Raw genomic sequence first — 18,906 nt, forward strand, 5'->3', positions numbered from 1 at the left:
GTCATCTGGGGTGCCTGTCAGGACAGACCATCAATTTCTTAAATGTGCAAATTAGATCCTATGCTCGTAGCAGGTACATGAGTGCAAAATTGTAATCAATTCTGTAGGAAGTCATAGCAGCATATTTAGAAAACATTATCTAACCAAATACAGTCAGCATCGCTTCACAAAAGGAAAATCAGCATAGAATCCCTGCAATGTTGGAGCAGCCCACAGTGTCCACACCAACCCTCTGAAGAACATCCCACTCAGACTCACTCCCCTGTAATCCTCCATTTCCCATGGCCAATCCACCTAATCTTTGCACCACGAGAAGAAACTGGAGCACCAGAGGAAACACACGCACAACACAGGGAAAACATACAAATTCCACATAACTGCCTGAGGCTGAAATTGAACCCAGGTGCTTGGCACTGTGAGACAGCAGTGCTAACCACTGAGCCACTGTGCTGTCCCTAATCATGTCTGTCTAATTATTTAGAGATTTTTGAGGAAGTCTCAACCAGTGTGCGGACAGGTATACTAGTAGATGTATTTAGATTTCAAGAATATTTTCAACAAGATACCTCACAAAAGGTCAAGTCACTTAGTTCCTTGAAACTGGAGTCACAGATACAGGATATACAAGGAGGAATTTGGTGCACTTGCCTTCATTAGTCAGTTCGTTGAGTACAGGAGTTGCTGCTGTACAGTACATTGGTTAGATGGGATGTTCTTTGGAGGGTCGGTTTGGACATGATGGGCTGAATAGCTTTTTTCCAAAATCTAGGGATTCTATGTTCTATATTCATCTGGATGGGAAAATAAGTAGGAAGGGTTTAGAGGGATGTGGGCAAAATGCTAACAAATGGGACTAGATCAGTTCATGGACTGAAGGATCTGTTTCTATGCTTTATGACCCTCTGACAAGAAGCCCATGGTGTTGCAGGTAGTATATTGCCATTGATATAGAACTGGCTCGTAAGCAGGAAATAGCAAGTTGAGACACAGAACCAGTTGAGACAAACTAGCTCTGCTGGTTGGCAGCTTATGAGCAGTAGGATTCTACAAGGATCAGTATTAGATCCATAAATAGAACACAGAACATAGAACGTTACAGCTCAGTACAGGCCCTTCGGCCCGCGATGTTGTGCCGACCTATGAAATTAATCTGATACCCATCTAAGCTACACCGTTCCATTATTATCCATATATATGCCCAATATCCATTTAAACACCCTTAACGTGGGTGAATCTACTACTGTTACAGGCAGGCCATTCCATGCCCCTATTTCTCTCTGAGTAAAGAAATTACCCGAAATCTGTCCATTATCTATCACCCCTCAATTTAAAGCTATGTCTTCTCGTGTTAGCCTTCACCATCCTAGGAATAAGGGTCTCACTGTCTACCCTATCAAACCCTCTGATTATCTTATATGTCTTGATTAAGTCACCTCTCAACCTTCTTATCTCTAATGAAAACAGCCTCAAGTCCTGCAGCCTTTCCTCATAAGATCTTCCCTCCATACCAGACAACATCTTAGTAAATCTCCTCTGAACACTTTCCAAAGCATTAACATCTTTCCTATAATGCGGTGACCAGAGCTGCACGCAATATTCCAGGTGCAGCCTTACCAGTGTATTGTACAGCTGAAGCATAACCTTATGGCTCTGAAACTCAATGCCCCTACACATGTGATGCCAACACATCATATGCCTTCTTAACAACCCTATCAACCTGTGTGGCAACTTTCAGGGATTTATGCACCTGGACACAGAGATCTCTCTGTTCATCTACACTGCCAAGAATTTGACCATTAGCCCAGTAGTCTACATTTCTGTTACTTCTTCTGAAGTAAACTACCTCACACTTTTCCACATTAAACTCCATTTGCCACCTCTCAGCCCAGCTCTGCATCTTATCTATGTCCCTCTGTAACCTGCGACATCCTTCAGCACTATTCTGCCTACCTTAATGTCATCCACAAATTTACTAATCCATCCTTCTATGCCCACCTCCAGATCATTTATAAGTATGACAAACAGCAGTAGTCCCAAAACAGATCCTTGCAGCACACCACTGGTAACTCATTCCAGAATGAACATTTCATATCAACTGTCTTCTTTCAGCTAGCCAATTTCTGATCCAAACCACTAAATCACCTTTAATCCTGAAACTCCGTATTTTGTGCAATAGCCTACTATGTGGAACTTTATCAAACGCCTTACTGAAGTCCATATACACCACATCAACTCTTTTACCTTCATCCACCTGCTTTATCACCTTCTCAAAGAACTCAATAAGGTTAGTGAGGCACGATGTACCCTTCACAAAACCGTGTCGATTATCCCTAATCAAGTTATGCCTTTCCAAATGATTATAAATCCTATGCCTTATAACCTTTTCCAACACCTTACCCACATCCGAAGTAAGGCTCACTGGCCTATAACTACCAGGGTTGTTCTGATTCCCCTTCTTAAACAAGGGAACAACATTTGCTATCCTCCAGTCTTCTGGCACTACTCCTGTTGACAATGATGACATAAAGATTGAAGCCAAAGGCTCTGCAATCTCCTCCCTGGCTTCCCAGAGAATTTGAGGATAAATTCCATCCGGCTTAGGGGTCTTATCTATTTTTAGTTATTCCAAAATTGCTAAAACCTCCTCTTTGTCAACCTCAATCCCATCTAATCTTGTGGCCTGTAAATATTTTCACTAACATTGCCCCTTTCCGACATGAATACTGGCGAAAAGTATTCATTCAGCGCATCATTATGTCCTCAGATTCCACACACAACTTTCCACTACTATCTTTGATTGGCCCTAATCTTACTCTATCATTTTTTTATTCCTGATATTCCTGTAGAAGGACTGAGGGTTTTCCTTGATCCTATCCACCAACAACTTCTCATATCCCCTCCTGGCTCTTCTTAGCCCTCTCTTTAGATCTTTTCTGGCTAACTTATAACTCTCAAACCCCTTAACTGAGCCTTCACTGACCAGTAGCTGGTCCTTGAGTAAGTTCCACATTTCAAGTGTGTCCATCCCCTGCAGTTTCCTTGCTCATCCTATGCATCCTAAATCTTGCCTAATCGTATCATAATTGCCTTTCGCCAATTATACCTCTTTCCCTGCAGTACATACCTATTCCTGCCCATTGCTATTGTAAACATGTTCATAATATATATTAATGACTTGGTGCTGTGAGCAACTTCTCTAAGTGAGGTACATTGTTGAACAAGTTACCTTGATCAGTAGGGTAATGGGATAAAGTAGAAAAGTGGACATGAGGAATGATGGATCAACCATGATCCTTTTGAAGTGGGCTCGAGGGGACAAACGGCTTACTGTTGTTCCTTTCTTGTATCAAGTGTACACTCTGACTGACTTAGTGTTTGATACTCAAAGGGAGGAACTTAGGGAAGGGACCCATAAAAGGGTTTTATTTTCATGTTTGAATGTCTGAGACAGACAGAAGGGACTCCTCTGAGCCTATGTGAGAAAATCAAAGCTTGTTGTTATCCCCTTCTCTCTAGTTCACCTCCCATGTTCCAGAGTTGAAAAACTACTCCACTCACACCAAGATGCTACTGCTGATGAACAACCTCCAGACAGGTACATGTGTGATTTAGGCTCACCCTGCAGCCATTCTGCCCAATGTGAATGCAAGTCACACATCACAACTCTTTATTTAGCTTAGTTGCATGACATTTGGATTGCACATGTACAGCCTCACTTTTTTCAACAATCAAAAGATCATCAATGTGAAATATCAGTATGATGGGCAGGGCTCTTTACAAACATGCATCTGAATTATGTGCAGAATAAGGTGCTGAGCCCGTCAACTTTGTACCACCATACAAAACAATAATGGCTGACCTGCTTCCTCCATACGCTCACATGACAACCTGTCACCTGTGTGCTCATCAAAAACCTGTCTGCCCCACCTTAACAATATTCAAAAACACTGCTTCCACAGCTTTTTGAGGAAGGGAGGTTGAAAATGTTTTTCTTGACAAAAAGCATTCTCTCCCTCACCATTTTTGACAAGTGATCTCACTTCCATGAGAGGCTACTTCCAACATGCCTTCTGGATGTTATGTACAATGAGAAATTGATCATAAGCACACCACATAACAAGGGTAAATAGGCAAAGTCTTTTCTCTGGGGTGGGGGAGTCCAGAACTAGAGAGCATAGATTTAGGGTGAGAGGGGAAAGATATAAAAGAGACCTAAGGGGCAACTTTTTCACACAGAGGGTGGTACGTGAATGGAATGAGCTGCCAGAGGATGTGGTGGAGGCTGGTACAATTGCAAGATTTAAGAGGCATTTGGATGGATATATGAATAGGAAGGGTTTGGAGGGATATGGGCCAGGTGCTGGCAGGTGGGACTAGATTGGGTTGGGATATCTGGTTGACATGGACGGGTTGGACCGAAGGGTCTATTTCCATGCTGTACATCTCTATGACTGTATGACTCTAAGAGGTGATGATCAGAGGAGGTGATCTTTCATTTCTCACCCTTCCACAATGCTCAAAAAACTGAATGTAATCATTTGGTTTCTGGAAATGTTCCAGAACCTACCTTTGACCGATCGATTTGATTACCTCCTAACTCAAACAGCTTTTCCACAATCGTCAACTTGTTTTCTCGAACAGCAATCAAAAATGGAGTCAGACCGGATTCCTGTAATTTAAAAAAAGCATCAAGCTGAACAAAGCAAATATGCTTAAAGGCATGTGGATATGAAGATATAACATCATCAAATGAAAGTGCCACATTCTCTGACTGTGCCATGTTGAACTTGACAGCATTAGCTGAAATATATAAGAATATCAAACACAATAGAAAATACTGACTGGCGTTTAACACAGAGAATTGGAGCAAGGCTTTAGTGAAGTCATGAGCCCAGTAGCCAGGGCAGAACTTGAGTGTTCATGAGCACTATAACAGAATGTTTTTTCTTATAAACCAAGTTTGCTATTTGGCTATTTCGTCATGAAGACTGCAATGAACAGACACAGCAGTTCATGTTTTTCTGAAATTAATAACTTGTAATAAAAGTTATATTTAAAATTTTTAATAAAACAAAATTCCTTTCAGACTCTTCATGAAATCAATGCTTTTCCCTAGGCAAATATTTAACTTGATTTGTTTTGATGTAGTAAATATGACTGTACAAAATTTTATCCTTTCATCTGCCACTAAATTACAATCATTATTTAGGAGTTGATTTTCTGTGGCATTTCACATAACAAATCAAAGACTTTCAAAGGAAATAGGGTTCCAGAGCAATTAACAAGACAACCAGGCTGTTCGAATATGATTAAACTCTATTTTACAGGGATATATTCTGTTTTTATTCATATACCTCCACTGATATTCCTAGGCCCAAATTTAAGCTTTCTATGCTAACTTTTCATCTTGTATTTAAACTCTTCTTGCCTCAACATCTCCATAGGTAAGGGGACATAATTACAATACGATACCCTTCCATACCTGGGTTTTACCAGCAGTTGGGAGCTGGGGAAATTAAATGTAGAGGAAAGTTTGCTCCTGTTTTAGCAGATTGCCCCATTAACAATGAACCCAGCTGGCTTTGAGCTGTGCTTTCCACCCTCATGCAGAGGACAGTGCACCCTCCTAGAACTGGTAGCCAGTCAATTAATTGGCAGCAATACCATTACTGGACGCAGTGTCCACTAATGGTGATTGTGAATGGAGTCAGACACCAAGTAAAGTTGTTGGAGGTTGTGGTCATATGACCATGGTTACACCAGCACACCCAGTGAGAGAGACGTGGTATATGGGGTCCAAGGAGGAAGGAATTGCGGAGACTGAGGAAGTTTGTTAGGGGTGGGATATGCTTCTGAGGGAGGAAGCATAGCTTAAAGGAGTCACCTTCCAGCTTCCATTGCCAAGTCACATACTGGCAGTGAATGCTGACAGGCTGCACACTTGGAGGGACCTTTCCGGTCACAGGTTACATATTTTTCTTCTTTATTCTTCCATCAGATACAGACATTGCTGGCAACGTCAGCAATTGTTTCCCCTTCCCTGAACTGTGTGGTTTGCTGGGCTATTACAACGGACTAACAGGCAACATGCTGTATGCCTGAATTCACATGGAGGTCAGACCAGGTAAAGACAGCAGATCTCCGTCCCTGAAGGCTATCAGTGATTCATATGGATTTTAATAAAATTTGAGGATTGTTTTGTGATCAAAACTACTGCGATGAGTTTAATTTAGATTTTAAAAAATTAATTGAATTTAAATTCAAGTAGCTGCTGTCATGGGATTTGAATGCATTGGCCTGGGCCCATAGGTTACCAGCCCAGTAAGGCAGAAGCAGATGCTGAACATTAGAGTCAAGATTAGAGTGGTGCTGGAAAAGCAAAGAAGGTCAGGCAGCATCTGAGGAGCAGGAAAAATCAATGTTTTGGGCAAAAGCCCTTCAACAGAATGCTCATTCCAGATGAAGGGCTGTTGCCCGAAATGTTGACTTTCCTGCTCCTCAGATGCTGTCTGACCTGCTATGCTTTTTCAGCACCACTCTAATCTTGATATAAGCCCTGTAACATTGTCACTCCATCACCATCTTTCCAGATCATAGTGGTGGTCAGAGTAGCTCATTAAGTCATTGCTAATTTGTCAATTAAAAGCCTGAATTGGTCCATGAGCAATCAGACTTCCTGACACTTCCTCTGACACTGCTAACGTCCCCTGCCCCCAGCTGCATACATACTCTTGGGGTGGGGCGGGGGGAGCATAGGGAGCAAATGCAGATGTAAGACATTTAATAGAGTGCTTTCCTTAATGATTAGAGGGAAAAGTGTATGAGAAATGGGAGTTTTGTTTTATGCAGTAACTTGTTATGATCTTAAAAGTGCTGCCTGAAATGGTGATCATAACAATTCAATAATAACATTGTTATATTTGGGTGAAATATGGACAATTAAATTTTAATTTTCATCATCTAATCATTGATCCATTTCATGAACTCAAATGGTTTTAAAAGGAAAAATAGACCTAACATCTTTGTGGTGGTTTCCTGATCATAAATTGATGAAGTTTGGTGAGACCGATGAGGAATAAACAAAATTTGTGATAGTCTCATGATCACAATTCAAATTTAAATTAAATTCAAGTGGCTGTCATCATGAGATTTGAACCTGTTACCCCAAAGTCTGCGCTGAAATTATGATTTTATCGACAGACATCAAAACCAAGGAACTGAGTTAGTGTCAAAAGACTCACATCTCCTGTTTTAATGCAGAGTTGGATGATAATTTCATAGATTGGCTGATTAAAGGCAGGCATACCGGTTAGCCAGTTTAGCAAGACAATGGAGCTGGACTCAAAGACATACTGAACTATATTTGCACAGCTGCTTTTCAGCAGCAGAGAGGGAGAAAGAAAAATTAACAATAATATCAGCATGGTTGGAAACCAGTCATAAAAGGGCCACCTTCTAGTTGGCAAGATGTAACAATGGTATGCTACAGGGATCAGAACTGGGATTTTTACAATTTAGAAAAATGAGTTGGTTGAAAGGACCAAAGGTATGGATATTAAATTCAATAATTACACAAAGACAGTCAAGCTGTGAAGTGGAATAGGAAATCTGTAAAGGATATAGTTAAGTGAGTGAACAAGGATCTGGCTAATGGAGTATAGCGCAGGAAAAAGTGAAATTGTCTATCTTGCTGGAAGGACTAAAGTGGTAAGAGATTGCAGAGCACTGAGATCTGGGTGTCCAGGTGCTTGATTTATAAATGGTTGGTATACAGATACAACCAGATAATGGAATGTTATCATTAATTGCATTTGGTCAGATTGGGATAGCTGGTTGGTGCAAATGAGTTGAATCAAAGAGTCTGTTTTCATGCTGTATGACTATGACTCTACAGAGTTCACTGTTAAAATGTTAGGGGTTGTCCAACTAAAACAGATGAGGAGTTCTTTTTCCTCAGTGTGATGAGACATTTTTAACAGCAAAGGAAGGTAGATTACTGATAAGCAAGTGAGCGAAGGCTTATCATGACTAATCACATCAACTATGGGTCATACTAAATGGTATTTAACAAACTCAAGGGCTGAGTAACTAATGTCTACTCCTATTTTATATGTTTGCTTGCATACAATTATATTTCCAGTTGGAACTTTCACCCTCCTTCCCTGTATACCTCTCATTATTTCAGAAGCCAGTATCCGGTGGAAAATCAACAATTCAGCAAAAATTCTAGATTCCATTACTGCTCAGAATACAAGGCAAACAGTAAACTACAGTGTTTTCAAGTTAAGAATCTAATTCCTAAAGGACTCTAAGGACTTTTTAAAAATGTGTCACATGTATTTGCCCTGTCCATGCTTGATGTAGTACATTTACTCTTTTACTTTCTCTGGTGTTTGTGTATGAAGTTTTTGTTGTGATGTTATCATCTTTCTTGGGGATAGAAGGTCATAAAATTCTTTTCTTTCACTCAAGAAAAACTTGGTAATTGGCTCCTTCATTTTCTAGTAAATTTTAATTGAAGTTTTTTTGGTTGCGGGGTAAAAGGAAATAAAAACATTTATTACAATTGACCAAGAGGAGAATTAATTCCCAGTCCACATCTGATTGTAAAACATTCCCATAGATAAAAGATAGAATTGGAGTGATGGTCGTGGTGGTGGTGGTGGTGAGTTAAATTGCTCCTTTCAGAACTGTTTAAAAAGAGAAAGTGGAATAAAAGTCTTCTTGAACCTCTAAAAGTAAAAGTGCTAACAATTCTATGTTTAATATTAATGCTTTCATGGATAACTTATGAAATATTGAAAGCCCTGTCCTTGGGAGAATTAAAAAAGGTGCAGATCGACACTTAGAGGTGGAGATCACCTCGAAAGCTAGAAAAACAGAAATTACAATACAAGTGTCTACTTAGAGGTGGAAAGTGAACCAGATAAACTGAAATTGGAAAGGCAGAGATTAGAGATTAAAACAGAGAAAAGAAAAAGAGAAAGAAAATTCCAGGAAAGGAAACAAGAGTGCGAGAGATGAATGGAAAGGAGAGAGAGATATTGAATGTTAAAAATCACACAACACCAGCTTATAGTCCAACAGGTTTAATTAGAAGCACACTAGCTTTTGGAGTGATGCTCCTTCATCAGGTGAAGTGTGCTTCCAATTAAACCTGTTGGACTATAACCTGGTGTTGTGTGATTTTTAACTTTGTACACCCCAGCCCAACACCGGCATCTCCAGATATTGAATGTGTGTGTGTGTGTGTGTGTGTGTGTGTGTGTGTGTGTGTGTGTGAGAGAGAGAGAGAGAGAGAGAGAAAAAGAATTCAAAGAAAGAGAAAGTGAAAATGAGTTCCAAATGAAATAGCTCCAGCTCAGAAGAGAGACAGAATGCAGACAGTTCTGGTAAGGGAAACACACCTAGCTCAGATTTAAAGGGTGGAGAATTCACGTTTGCCCCTTTAATTCCAAGAGTTTAAGAGGATGGGCTTCAAAGTTTGGGAGAAGATTTGTAGCTCGGGTGCTCATTGTTATGGTTCTGTTCGCCGATCTGGGAATTTGTGTTGCAAACGTTTCGTCCCCTGTCTAGGTGACATACTCAGTGCTTGGGAGCCTCCTGTGAAGCGCTTCTGTGCTGTTTCCTCCTGCATTTATAGTGGTTTGTCTCTGCCGCTTCCGGTTGTCATGTTGCTTGTCATCTGCATGTGTGGCTACTAAGGATAGCTGGTTGTGTCATTTCGTGGCTCGTTGGTGTTCATGGATACGGATCGTTAGCTGTCTTCCTGTTTGTCCTATGTAGTGTTTTGTGCAGTCCTTGCATGGGATTTTGTACACTACATTGGTTTTGCTCATGCTGGGTATCGGGACCCCAAGCAACATGAATTCGACTGGGACAACACTACTGTTATAGGACAAGCCAAACAGAGAACAGCCAGGGAATTCCTAGAAGCATGGCACTCATCCACAGATTCAATCAATAAGCACATCGACCTGGACCCAATATACCGGCCACTCTAATGGACAGCTGGAACTGACAACCGGAAGCGGCAGAGACAAACCACTATAAATGCCGGAGGAAACAGCACAGAAGCGCTTCACAGGAGGCTCCCAAGCACTGAGGATGTCACCTAGACAGGGGATGAAACGTTTGCAACACAAATTCCCAGCTCGGCGAACAGAACCACAACAAGGATGGGTTTGTCAGTTTCCTTATATCCCTTGAAGGTTAGCACAGCAGATGAAGTGGCTACTCTAATGCGAGGCATTGGACAGGTTGAGAGGGGAAGCTCATGAAGGTTACTCTCTCTTACTCGAGGATGTGCCACTCACAATGAGGCAAAAAAAGGGGCTGATTCAAGAGCAGACCAGTTAGAGTTCCATAATCGTTAGAAAAAAGCCTGACCAAACTAATTTAGACAGCTTTAGCAGCTCGTTTTTGACCTGTGGGTGTGGACACTTCACATTGAGGATACCTGTGAAAACCTTTGTGAAGTAATTCTTGGTGCATTGAAAAATCTACACCCTTTGAAATTCAAACATACATCGTGGAAAACAGATAAGTAGGGTCCAGAAAGGCAGCAATTCCAGCTGATGACTATGATTTGCCATACAGACCCATAAAATCAGAGAAATTGGGGTCTGAAAGCTGTCACTGACCAGAGGGGGCTAAATATCTCTGAGACAAGCTGGAGAGAAAGGAGAGGCCAGGCAGAGAAGGCAGGAATATCCTAACCACTAACAGCAGGGATTCAGATGGAAGACAGGTATGCGGCACGGTGGCACAGTGGCTAGCACTGCTGCCTCACAGCGCCAGACACCCGGGTTCAATTCCCGCCTCAGGTGACTGACTGTGTGGAGTTTGCACGTTCTCCCCGTGTCTGCATGGGTTTCCTCCGGGTGCTCCGGTTTCCTCCCACACTCCAAAGACGTGCAGGTTAGGTGAATTGGCCATTCTAAATTGCCCGTAGTGTTAGGTAAGGGGTAAATGTACGGGTATGGGTGGTTTGCGCATCGGCGGGGCGGTGTGGACTTGTTGGGCCGAAGGGCCTGTTTCCACACTGTAAGTAATCTAATCTAAATCAACCTCAAATTCTTTCACTCAGGAAATTAGAGTATGTGAAAGGAAAGAGTTAGCTCCTCTGTTCCTCAGAAGCTCGAGCTGCAGGGCTAGATTCTGGAGCATTAAAAGTGGCCCATCAGCACTAACACGAATAGCTGGCATTCATAGGGATGGTAACCCTTGGTACAATAAAGCAGCTGCACAGAAATTAGCATTCCTGAGAAACTGGCTGCTCACAAACCTTGCCAGTGGGGAAGAGAAAAGATTTTCCACCAGCAGTCAATTTAAGCTCCAGCGTGCTAGAAGGACTCTGGGAAAGTATACAGAGGTGCCACTGAATAAGGTTTACTTCATGAATGTGTTGTGACCTTTGAGCCATGGGTGTCACCCCAAGTTTTGCAATGCCAAAGATATATAGTTTATTGGGAAACAATGGGCTGGCAGCCAAACCTACCCCTAGAATGGAAAAAAAAGCTCAGATAACTGGAAAGACTGGACCAAGCCAGTAGCAGAAAGGCTGGGAGTATTGCGAGTGGATCTGGACACCACATATTAGGACAGATATATTGGCCTTTGAGAGAGTACCCCATGGATTTGCAAGAATGATACCAGGATCTCAGGGGTTAAATTTGAGGAGAGAGTTTACAAACAAGACCTATTTTCTCAAGAATTTAGAAGAAATAGGGGCAATGGGATCGAAGCTTTCAAGCTAATAAGAGGGAAAGACAATGCACATAAAAGTAAAGTATTTGTCACTGGTTGGGAATTCTAGAACTAGGGGACGTGGTCTGAAAATTAGGGTCAGACCGTTCAGAAGTGATTAGGAAGCTCTTGTCCACATAAAGGATGGCAGCTGTTTGGCAACCTCTTCCACAAATGGCAATGGATACTAGATCAGTTGTTGATTTGAAATCTGAGAATCAATAAATTTTTGTAAAGGTGAGGTATTAAGGAACGCGGGCAAAGTCTCATTTAATTGTGGAACAAGCTAGAGGGGTGGAATGGCCTACTCATCTTCCTATGTTCCCAAACTTTACAGTGGGCAGTAAAACTCATGAATTAGGTGTGGATCAGGAAGTCTCCCTTGAATTAAACAGGACTGAGGTCAGGCCAGCAATATCAGAACAGGTCAGGACCAGACCCAAATATGTTGAGTCAATAGATTAAAAACAAGGTGAAGCAGGGCCAGGGAAAGGGCAATTGAGGCAGAGATCTGTTTAACAGGTACCTTCATGGTAAAAGTACTGGAGGACCAGATGATTTCTCTGGCAGGGAAAGAGAAAGTGAAAGAGCCACAGGACAGGATAGCATGATGGTAGGTGTGATCTAAAGAAAGTGAAACGGATTATTGGAAAGACCCATTGCCAAAACAAAGGGGGAAGGAAATGAAACATGCTCTACAGCTGACACGACCAATGGAGGTCACCTCAGGCATATCCAGGAGTTTACCACAGAATTATCTATTAGGAAGTCCAAGGAACAGAACCTAGACTGAAATTTCAAACAGTTAAATCAAATTGATGCAAGAAGGCGTTTGGTATGCTTTTATTTATTGGTCAGAGTATTGAGTACAGGAGTTGGGAGGTCATGTTGCAGCTGTACAAGACATTGGTTAGGCCACTGTTGGAATATTGTGTGCAATTCTGCTCTCCTTCCTATTGGAAAGATGTTGTGAAACTTGAAAGGGTTCACAAAAGATTTACAAGGATGTTGCCAGGGTTGGAGGATTTGAGCTACAGGGAGAGGCTTAACAGGCTGGGGCTGTTTTCCCTGGAGCGTCTGTGGCTGAGGAGTGACCTTATAGAGGTTTACACAATTATGAGGGGCATGGATAGGGTAAATAGGCAAAGTTCTTTTCCCTGGGGTCAGGGAGTCCAGAACTAGAGGGCATAGGTTTAGGGTGAGAGGGGAAAGATATAAAACAGACCTACGAGGCAACTTTTTCACACAGAGAGTGGTACGTGTATGGAATGAGCTGCCAGAGGAAGTGGTGGAGGCTGGTACAATTGCAACATTTAAGAGGCATCTGGATGGATATATGAATAGGAAGGGTTTGTAGGGATATGGGCCGGGTGCTGGCATGTGGGACTAGATTGGGTTGGGATATCTGGTCGGCATGGATGGATTGGACCAAAGGGTCTGTTTCCATGCTGTGCATCTCTATGACTCTAAATGAGAGAGAGGTGAAGAATGCAAAACCTAGACAACCCACAAGAGGTAAATCTCAGATTATTGCACACTGACTTCAAGAAATCAACCTTGTAAAATGCCTGAATCCAGTACGTGGGTTAAAATTTGGGAGCATAGCCCAGTGAACAAGTCCAAATGTTAATTCCAAAGGAGGTTGTGAATCCAGGTTAGGACAATGCAGAATGTGTGTATTTTTAATTAGATTTCCTACAGTGTGGAAACAGGCCCTTTGACCCAACAAGCCCACACCAACCCTCCGAAGAGTAACCTAGCCAGACCCATTCCCCAACCCCATATTTACCCCTGACTATTCTACCTAACAAAGGAGGGTGCACTCAAGCAATGCTGCTTTTGCCAAAACCCGGGATTGAACCAGGGACCTTTAGATCTTCAGTCTAATGCTCTCCCAACTGAACTATTTTGACTGTTATTTTATAAGTACCTTGTAATGGAAAGCTCATCACAAACTGAAAAGATCAATACTGCTCACATTTGTCCTTCGTGGTGGTGAGATGTTAAAACAGTACTAAATATAAACTGTAAAATTCTAACTCGCATGTTTGTTATAACAGACGTTCCATGGACCACAATGGTGTTTTAAAAGAAAGGAAAAAATACACCTGAAATGACTTTGAATGTTACCTGAGGAAGGCTTCAGAAACCCCATGTGGAATAAATAAGCCATCTGCATTGAAATTACCATTTTATTCTAAAGACGTCAATACCAAGCAACTAAGACACCGCATCAAGAAATTCACATCTCTTTTTTTAAATTCACAATTGTTCAATAATTTCACATGATGAGGTGAAAGGTAGGCCTGCTAGCTAGCAGAAAGACAATGGAGCTGGATTCAGGAATACACACCAAATTATATTTCAACAGCTACTTTTGAGTAGCAAGGAGAAAGAATGAAAAATGATTTTGTGCTAACAAGATCCGGAGTCTCCCTGAGCGTATCTCATCATCCCACTGAAAAAGCAATGGGAGAGAAAACTATGCAACAAGATGCAGTACTCCAGGCTCCACCATTGGTCAACACACAGTCAACCATTAAACAACTGTGTTCTCATGTGAAGAATTTAACACCTAAAAGTCTGTAAGATTTTTTAAACCTGTGTAATCTTTATGCTCCCTGTCTGTACGAGACGTTCTCTCTTTTAAACTTAATACGTGTGTTGGATTTCACATTTTTAAAAATTGAACTAGTAAGCAATAGACTTTCTCCCTCTTTGACTCACTCAAGAAAACTTCGGTGCATTGCTGCTTCTTTTCAGCATGATCTCCAGTTCGATCTAAACATGACAGCTACGTGCTAAAACAACATTAAAATATTTGTTGCTTCTGCCCCACACAGAGGGAAGCCAATTTCCCTCTTTCTTGCCCATCCTCAAAAAGTTCTGGGAGAGGAAAAAAGCGAGTGAGTGCCCTGGGCTTTCGGGGAGGCGATGGGCCGAATGTTCTCCTCTATTAGTGAGCGATTGGCCATAGAAAATCGCTGAAAACCCAACAAAAGTATCTTCAGAGGATGATCGCTGTGATTTACTAGTTTATTTAAAGCAGTTTAGTTCTTTTTTTAACGAAAAAAGGGGGAACTACCTCAAGATAGAATGAAATGCGGAATAAAATGTTGACTTGGTGATTGCAGCCCTGCGTTAAATCCAATTTATTTCGCTTTGGTAGAGTTACTCTTGAACTCATTACTTCATCAATAATCAACTGCTCTTGGAAACACACCACGACAAAGCTCCGATTTTAAAGTTCATTCAGTCAGTTAGTTAGGGAACTGGGGTCCGATTGCCATGAAAAAAGAAAATAATTACCATAATAATGTAAATAATAACTTGGCTCCTTTGATCCTGCAGCAGTAAAGAGAATGAATAGCAAGTAGGAACAGAAAGTTAAATAAGTTACACACTTCGTCGGTGAGAGTGATGTGTCGGTCTCCTTTGTCCATACTCCTCAGACTATGTTCCAGCGCACCCCATTCTCCTCTGTGTGCTAGCTGCAACAGCCGGCTGCCTGAGCCCACTGTTGAGCCGGAGCTGACCGAACTCGTCTCGGACATCTCCCCCACATCAAACCGCAGTTCCCCAGGCCGCCGGCCCTGCTCCTGTCCCTGCACTGTCCCAGTGGCTGTGACTGCAGGCGGGTTCCGTTGTCTGACCCCCCCCACCCCACCCCCCCTTCCTCCCCTTCCCTTGCCTTCACTTCATCCTCCCGCTGCCTCTGCAGGAGGTCGGGGTTGCTGGAGATTGGAGCTGAGCTTCTGTTCAGGCTCGGCACCAATCAGGGAGTCAACTTCTCTAACTCCGCCTTTGCAACCCGTTACCTTGGATTCTGTGTGAAGATTTCATTTCGCCCCCATTCCTCATAATATTGCTGTCTCCAAAGTCGCTTTACACTTTCACCTATTCCCTTTCAAGGTGTGAAATCGATTTCGTTTGTCAGTTAATCCTGATCTTTTATTTTCATTTATTAAACGCTAGAAGTCTAATGGGCTTGTTGTGGAGATACTGTCTGTAACTTCAATCTTACAGTTTCAAACTTTAGGAGAAACTTTTACCTTCAAGATTTGCCTTGAGTCCCCAAAATGTTAAGATTTCTAATTTTTGGGAAGAATTTGCTGGGGACTGCAAGTTCTCTGTAATTACTTGGAGAACTGATTGTTGCAAATAATAACTGAAGTGGACTTTAATCAATACTAAAAGGAAATCTCAGGCACAGGACCAAAGCCAGTTTTCACACAGTTCAGGGGAGAATCCTTACCTGTAACATGCTCGTGTTTTGCTCTATTTTAGGCCCCAGCCAACAACCCGTCTTAAGTATTTTGCCAAATTAATAGAACAGAGGGAGTTGGGAACCTGGAATGTTCTGCCTGAGTGGGTAGTTGAGAAGGGATACGTCACAACATTTAAGTAGTACTTGGATGAGAACCTGAAGTATCATAAATTCCTTTGTGTCATAACAAAACGTTTTGCCGTAATATGACAACAATAAATAATAAATCAAATCAAATCCTTCACTGCTTTCGGCCTAATGTGGGAAATGGTATTAGTGAAGGCAGTAGTAAATTCTTGGTGGCACAGTTTTGATTGCCTGAAGGGCCTCTTCTGTACTTTGTGATTCTATGATAATCCGAATGACAAAAGTACAGAAAGAAGTCATTTGACCAATGCTCCTTATGTCTGCTCACAACCTTTTCTTTCCTGTAGTCCTGCAATCTTCTGCTCTGGATAGAGTGTCACATATGAACACAACATTCATTGGCATCCTTCTTGTTGCCATTAGTTCTTCTGTCAATCCCCTTAAACCTATTGCCTCTTGTTGATCTTTCACCATTACAAATAGTTTCTACCCAACAACTCTGTCCAGGCTCCCTCATGATTTTGAAAGCCTATATCAATTCTCCTCTCAGTTTTCTCCCAGGAGAATAGCCCCCAGTTTCCCCAATCTATGCACATGACTGAAGTCCTTCATCCACAAAACCATTCTATCAACCTCTTTTGCACTTGCCTCCCCATTTACCCTAAAGTATTGGTCCCAGATTTTGACCCAACATTCAAGCTGAGGCAGAGACAATGTTTAAGAAAGATGCGCAGGCTGGGTGCCTCAGGGATCAGTAACCTATACTCCGGCTATACCCCTAACGATAGAGCTCATGATTCCACACATTCTTTTAATCACATTCTCTGTCAGCTATCCTGCAAATCCCCAGGTCTCTCTGCATCTGCAACCTCTTTAAGAACTGAACTGTTTATTTTATGTTGTCTCTCCTTGCTTTTCCTCGCAAAATTCATCACACTTTGCTTTGAATTTCATTAGCCATTTGTCCACCTATCCTCTCAACCTGCTTATGTCCTTTAGATCCTCCTCATGGGGTACAATACTGAGAAGATATGCATAATCTGCAAATTTTGAAATTTTACCATGTGTATCCCTGTCTAGATGATCAATGAAAAGCCAAGATTATAACACAACCTTTGGAAAGCTCCACTGTATGTCTTCCCTCATCAGAGAAACAACCATTCAGTCTTACTTGTTGCTTACTATCACTCACCCAACTGCATACCTATACCGCTACTGATTTTTTTCTTCTATGGTTTCCAATTTTGACATTAAGCCCACTGTGTAGCACTTGTCAATGGTATTTTGAAAACCCAAATACACCAAATCAACCACATGACCAACATTGACACTTTTTGTTGTATCAAAAAAGCTCAATCCACTTAGTTAAATGCAATTTGTCTTCAAGAAACCCTTGCTTGCTGACTGTTCTTAATCAATGTCACTTGCCCAAGTGACTGTATTCTTTGGGCAAAAGTCAGGACTACAGATGTTGGAAATTAGAGTCAAGTGTATGGTGCTGGAAAGGCACAGCAGGTCAGACAGCATCCGAGGAGCAGGAGAGTTGATGTTTTGGGCAAAAGCCCTTCATCAGGACTGTATATTTTATCCTGGAACAACATTTTGAGGAGATGGTGCTTTAACAATAATGTCTATTAATCCATTATATTATCACATTTCATTCCTATTAATTTCCCCAGCATTTATTTTTAAACTATCAGTCATTCCTCCTTCTCAGTAGACTCTGATTCCTAGCATTTCTGGGGCATTTCATTAAGACAGAACTGAAGTGTTCAATTGGTCTGCAATTCCGGGTTTTCCATTCTCAATTCTCCCATTTGCAAGACGGTAAGGGACCTACACCGGCTTTCACTAATATTTTTTACCTATTTATGTAAGTTTTTATAGTTCACTGTTATGTGCCTTGAAATACTTTGTTTACTCTCATATTACGTTACCCACTTTAATCAATCAATCTCTTGGTTCTCCTTTGCTTAATTCTAAATTATTTCCACCCTTCAAGCTTGCTGCTGTTGTATCAACATTATAAAACACCCTTTTTGGACCTGATATTATACTAATTTCTTTTGTTCGTGATGGTTGGGCCATATTTCCTTTTGTGTTTTCATGCATGCATTCATTCCTTCAATCTTAGAATTGTATATCCACTGTTTGTTAATGAAGTTGGCCAATCTTAATCAACCCAACACTTGTATCTTTGTAGTTTCCTTTGTTTGTATTTGGGACCCAGCTTTGGATTGGACTTCTTCACTTCCTACCCAAGTGAATAATTATATCCTGTTATGTTAACTTTTTCCTAAAGCACCCAGCACAAAATGATTATTAATTAACCATTGCACAAAACCAAATCTAGGATAATCTAAATTGGTTCCTCAGTGTGCTATTCTTCAAAACGTCTTGTGCACATTCTGGGAATTCAACCATCGCAGTATAATTACTCATGTACATTGCTCAGTCAACAAATGAAAATGACCTATGATTACTGGTGTTCCTTTATTACCCACATCTCTAATTTCCCATTTGGTGCCATCTAATTTAATACAACTTTCTGGAAGGCCATAGATAACTCCCACTAATCTTTTCCACCATCACTACTTCTTAGTTCCCTCTAGACGGATTCTACATTTAAATTTTATGAACCAATATATTTTTTCATTACTGTCCTGATTTTATCCTTTACAATCAGAGTCGCCACATTTTGTTTTTTTTACTCTCTCCTTCCTAAATATGGAATTCCCATGGATATCCTTGGACACCCTGTAGTCATGTCCTCCATAATCACAATCATATCATACTTGTGCAGA

General features: G+C 41.4%; 1 protein-coding gene and 1 non-coding gene across 3 annotated transcripts in view; both read right to left on the reverse strand.

Annotated features, from left to right (window-relative positions):
* The window catches only part of trpn1 (transient receptor potential cation channel, subfamily N, member 1), a 219,426-nt gene extending 204,037 nt beyond the window's left edge, over positions 1–15,389 (reverse strand). The window contains exons 1-2 of one of the 2 annotated variants that reach the window (XM_072569938.1): positions 15,058–15,193; positions 4,568–4,669 (exon numbers count right to left, since the gene is read on the reverse strand). In XM_072569938.1, coding sequence (XP_072426039.1) covers positions 4,568–4,669; positions 15,058–15,060 — 105 coding nt within the window. In that variant the 5' untranslated portion in view covers positions 15,061–15,193. Of the gene's footprint in view, positions 1–4,567; positions 4,670–15,057 lie in introns of both variants that reach the window. The other variant, XM_072569937.1, reaches the window with a different exon arrangement.
* Positions 13,589–13,661, reverse strand: trnaf-gaa (transfer RNA phenylalanine (anticodon GAA)). Its single transcript has one exon. It is a non-coding gene; the product is annotated as a tRNA-Phe (tRNA).
* Positions 15,390–18,906: the final 3,517 nt, after the last annotated feature.

The sequence above is a fragment of the Chiloscyllium punctatum genome, chromosome 5 (genome assembly GCF_047496795.1).
Source record: "Chiloscyllium punctatum isolate Juve2018m chromosome 5, sChiPun1.3, whole genome shotgun sequence".
Taxonomy (NCBI): Eukaryota; Metazoa; Chordata; class Chondrichthyes; order Orectolobiformes; family Hemiscylliidae; genus Chiloscyllium; species Chiloscyllium punctatum.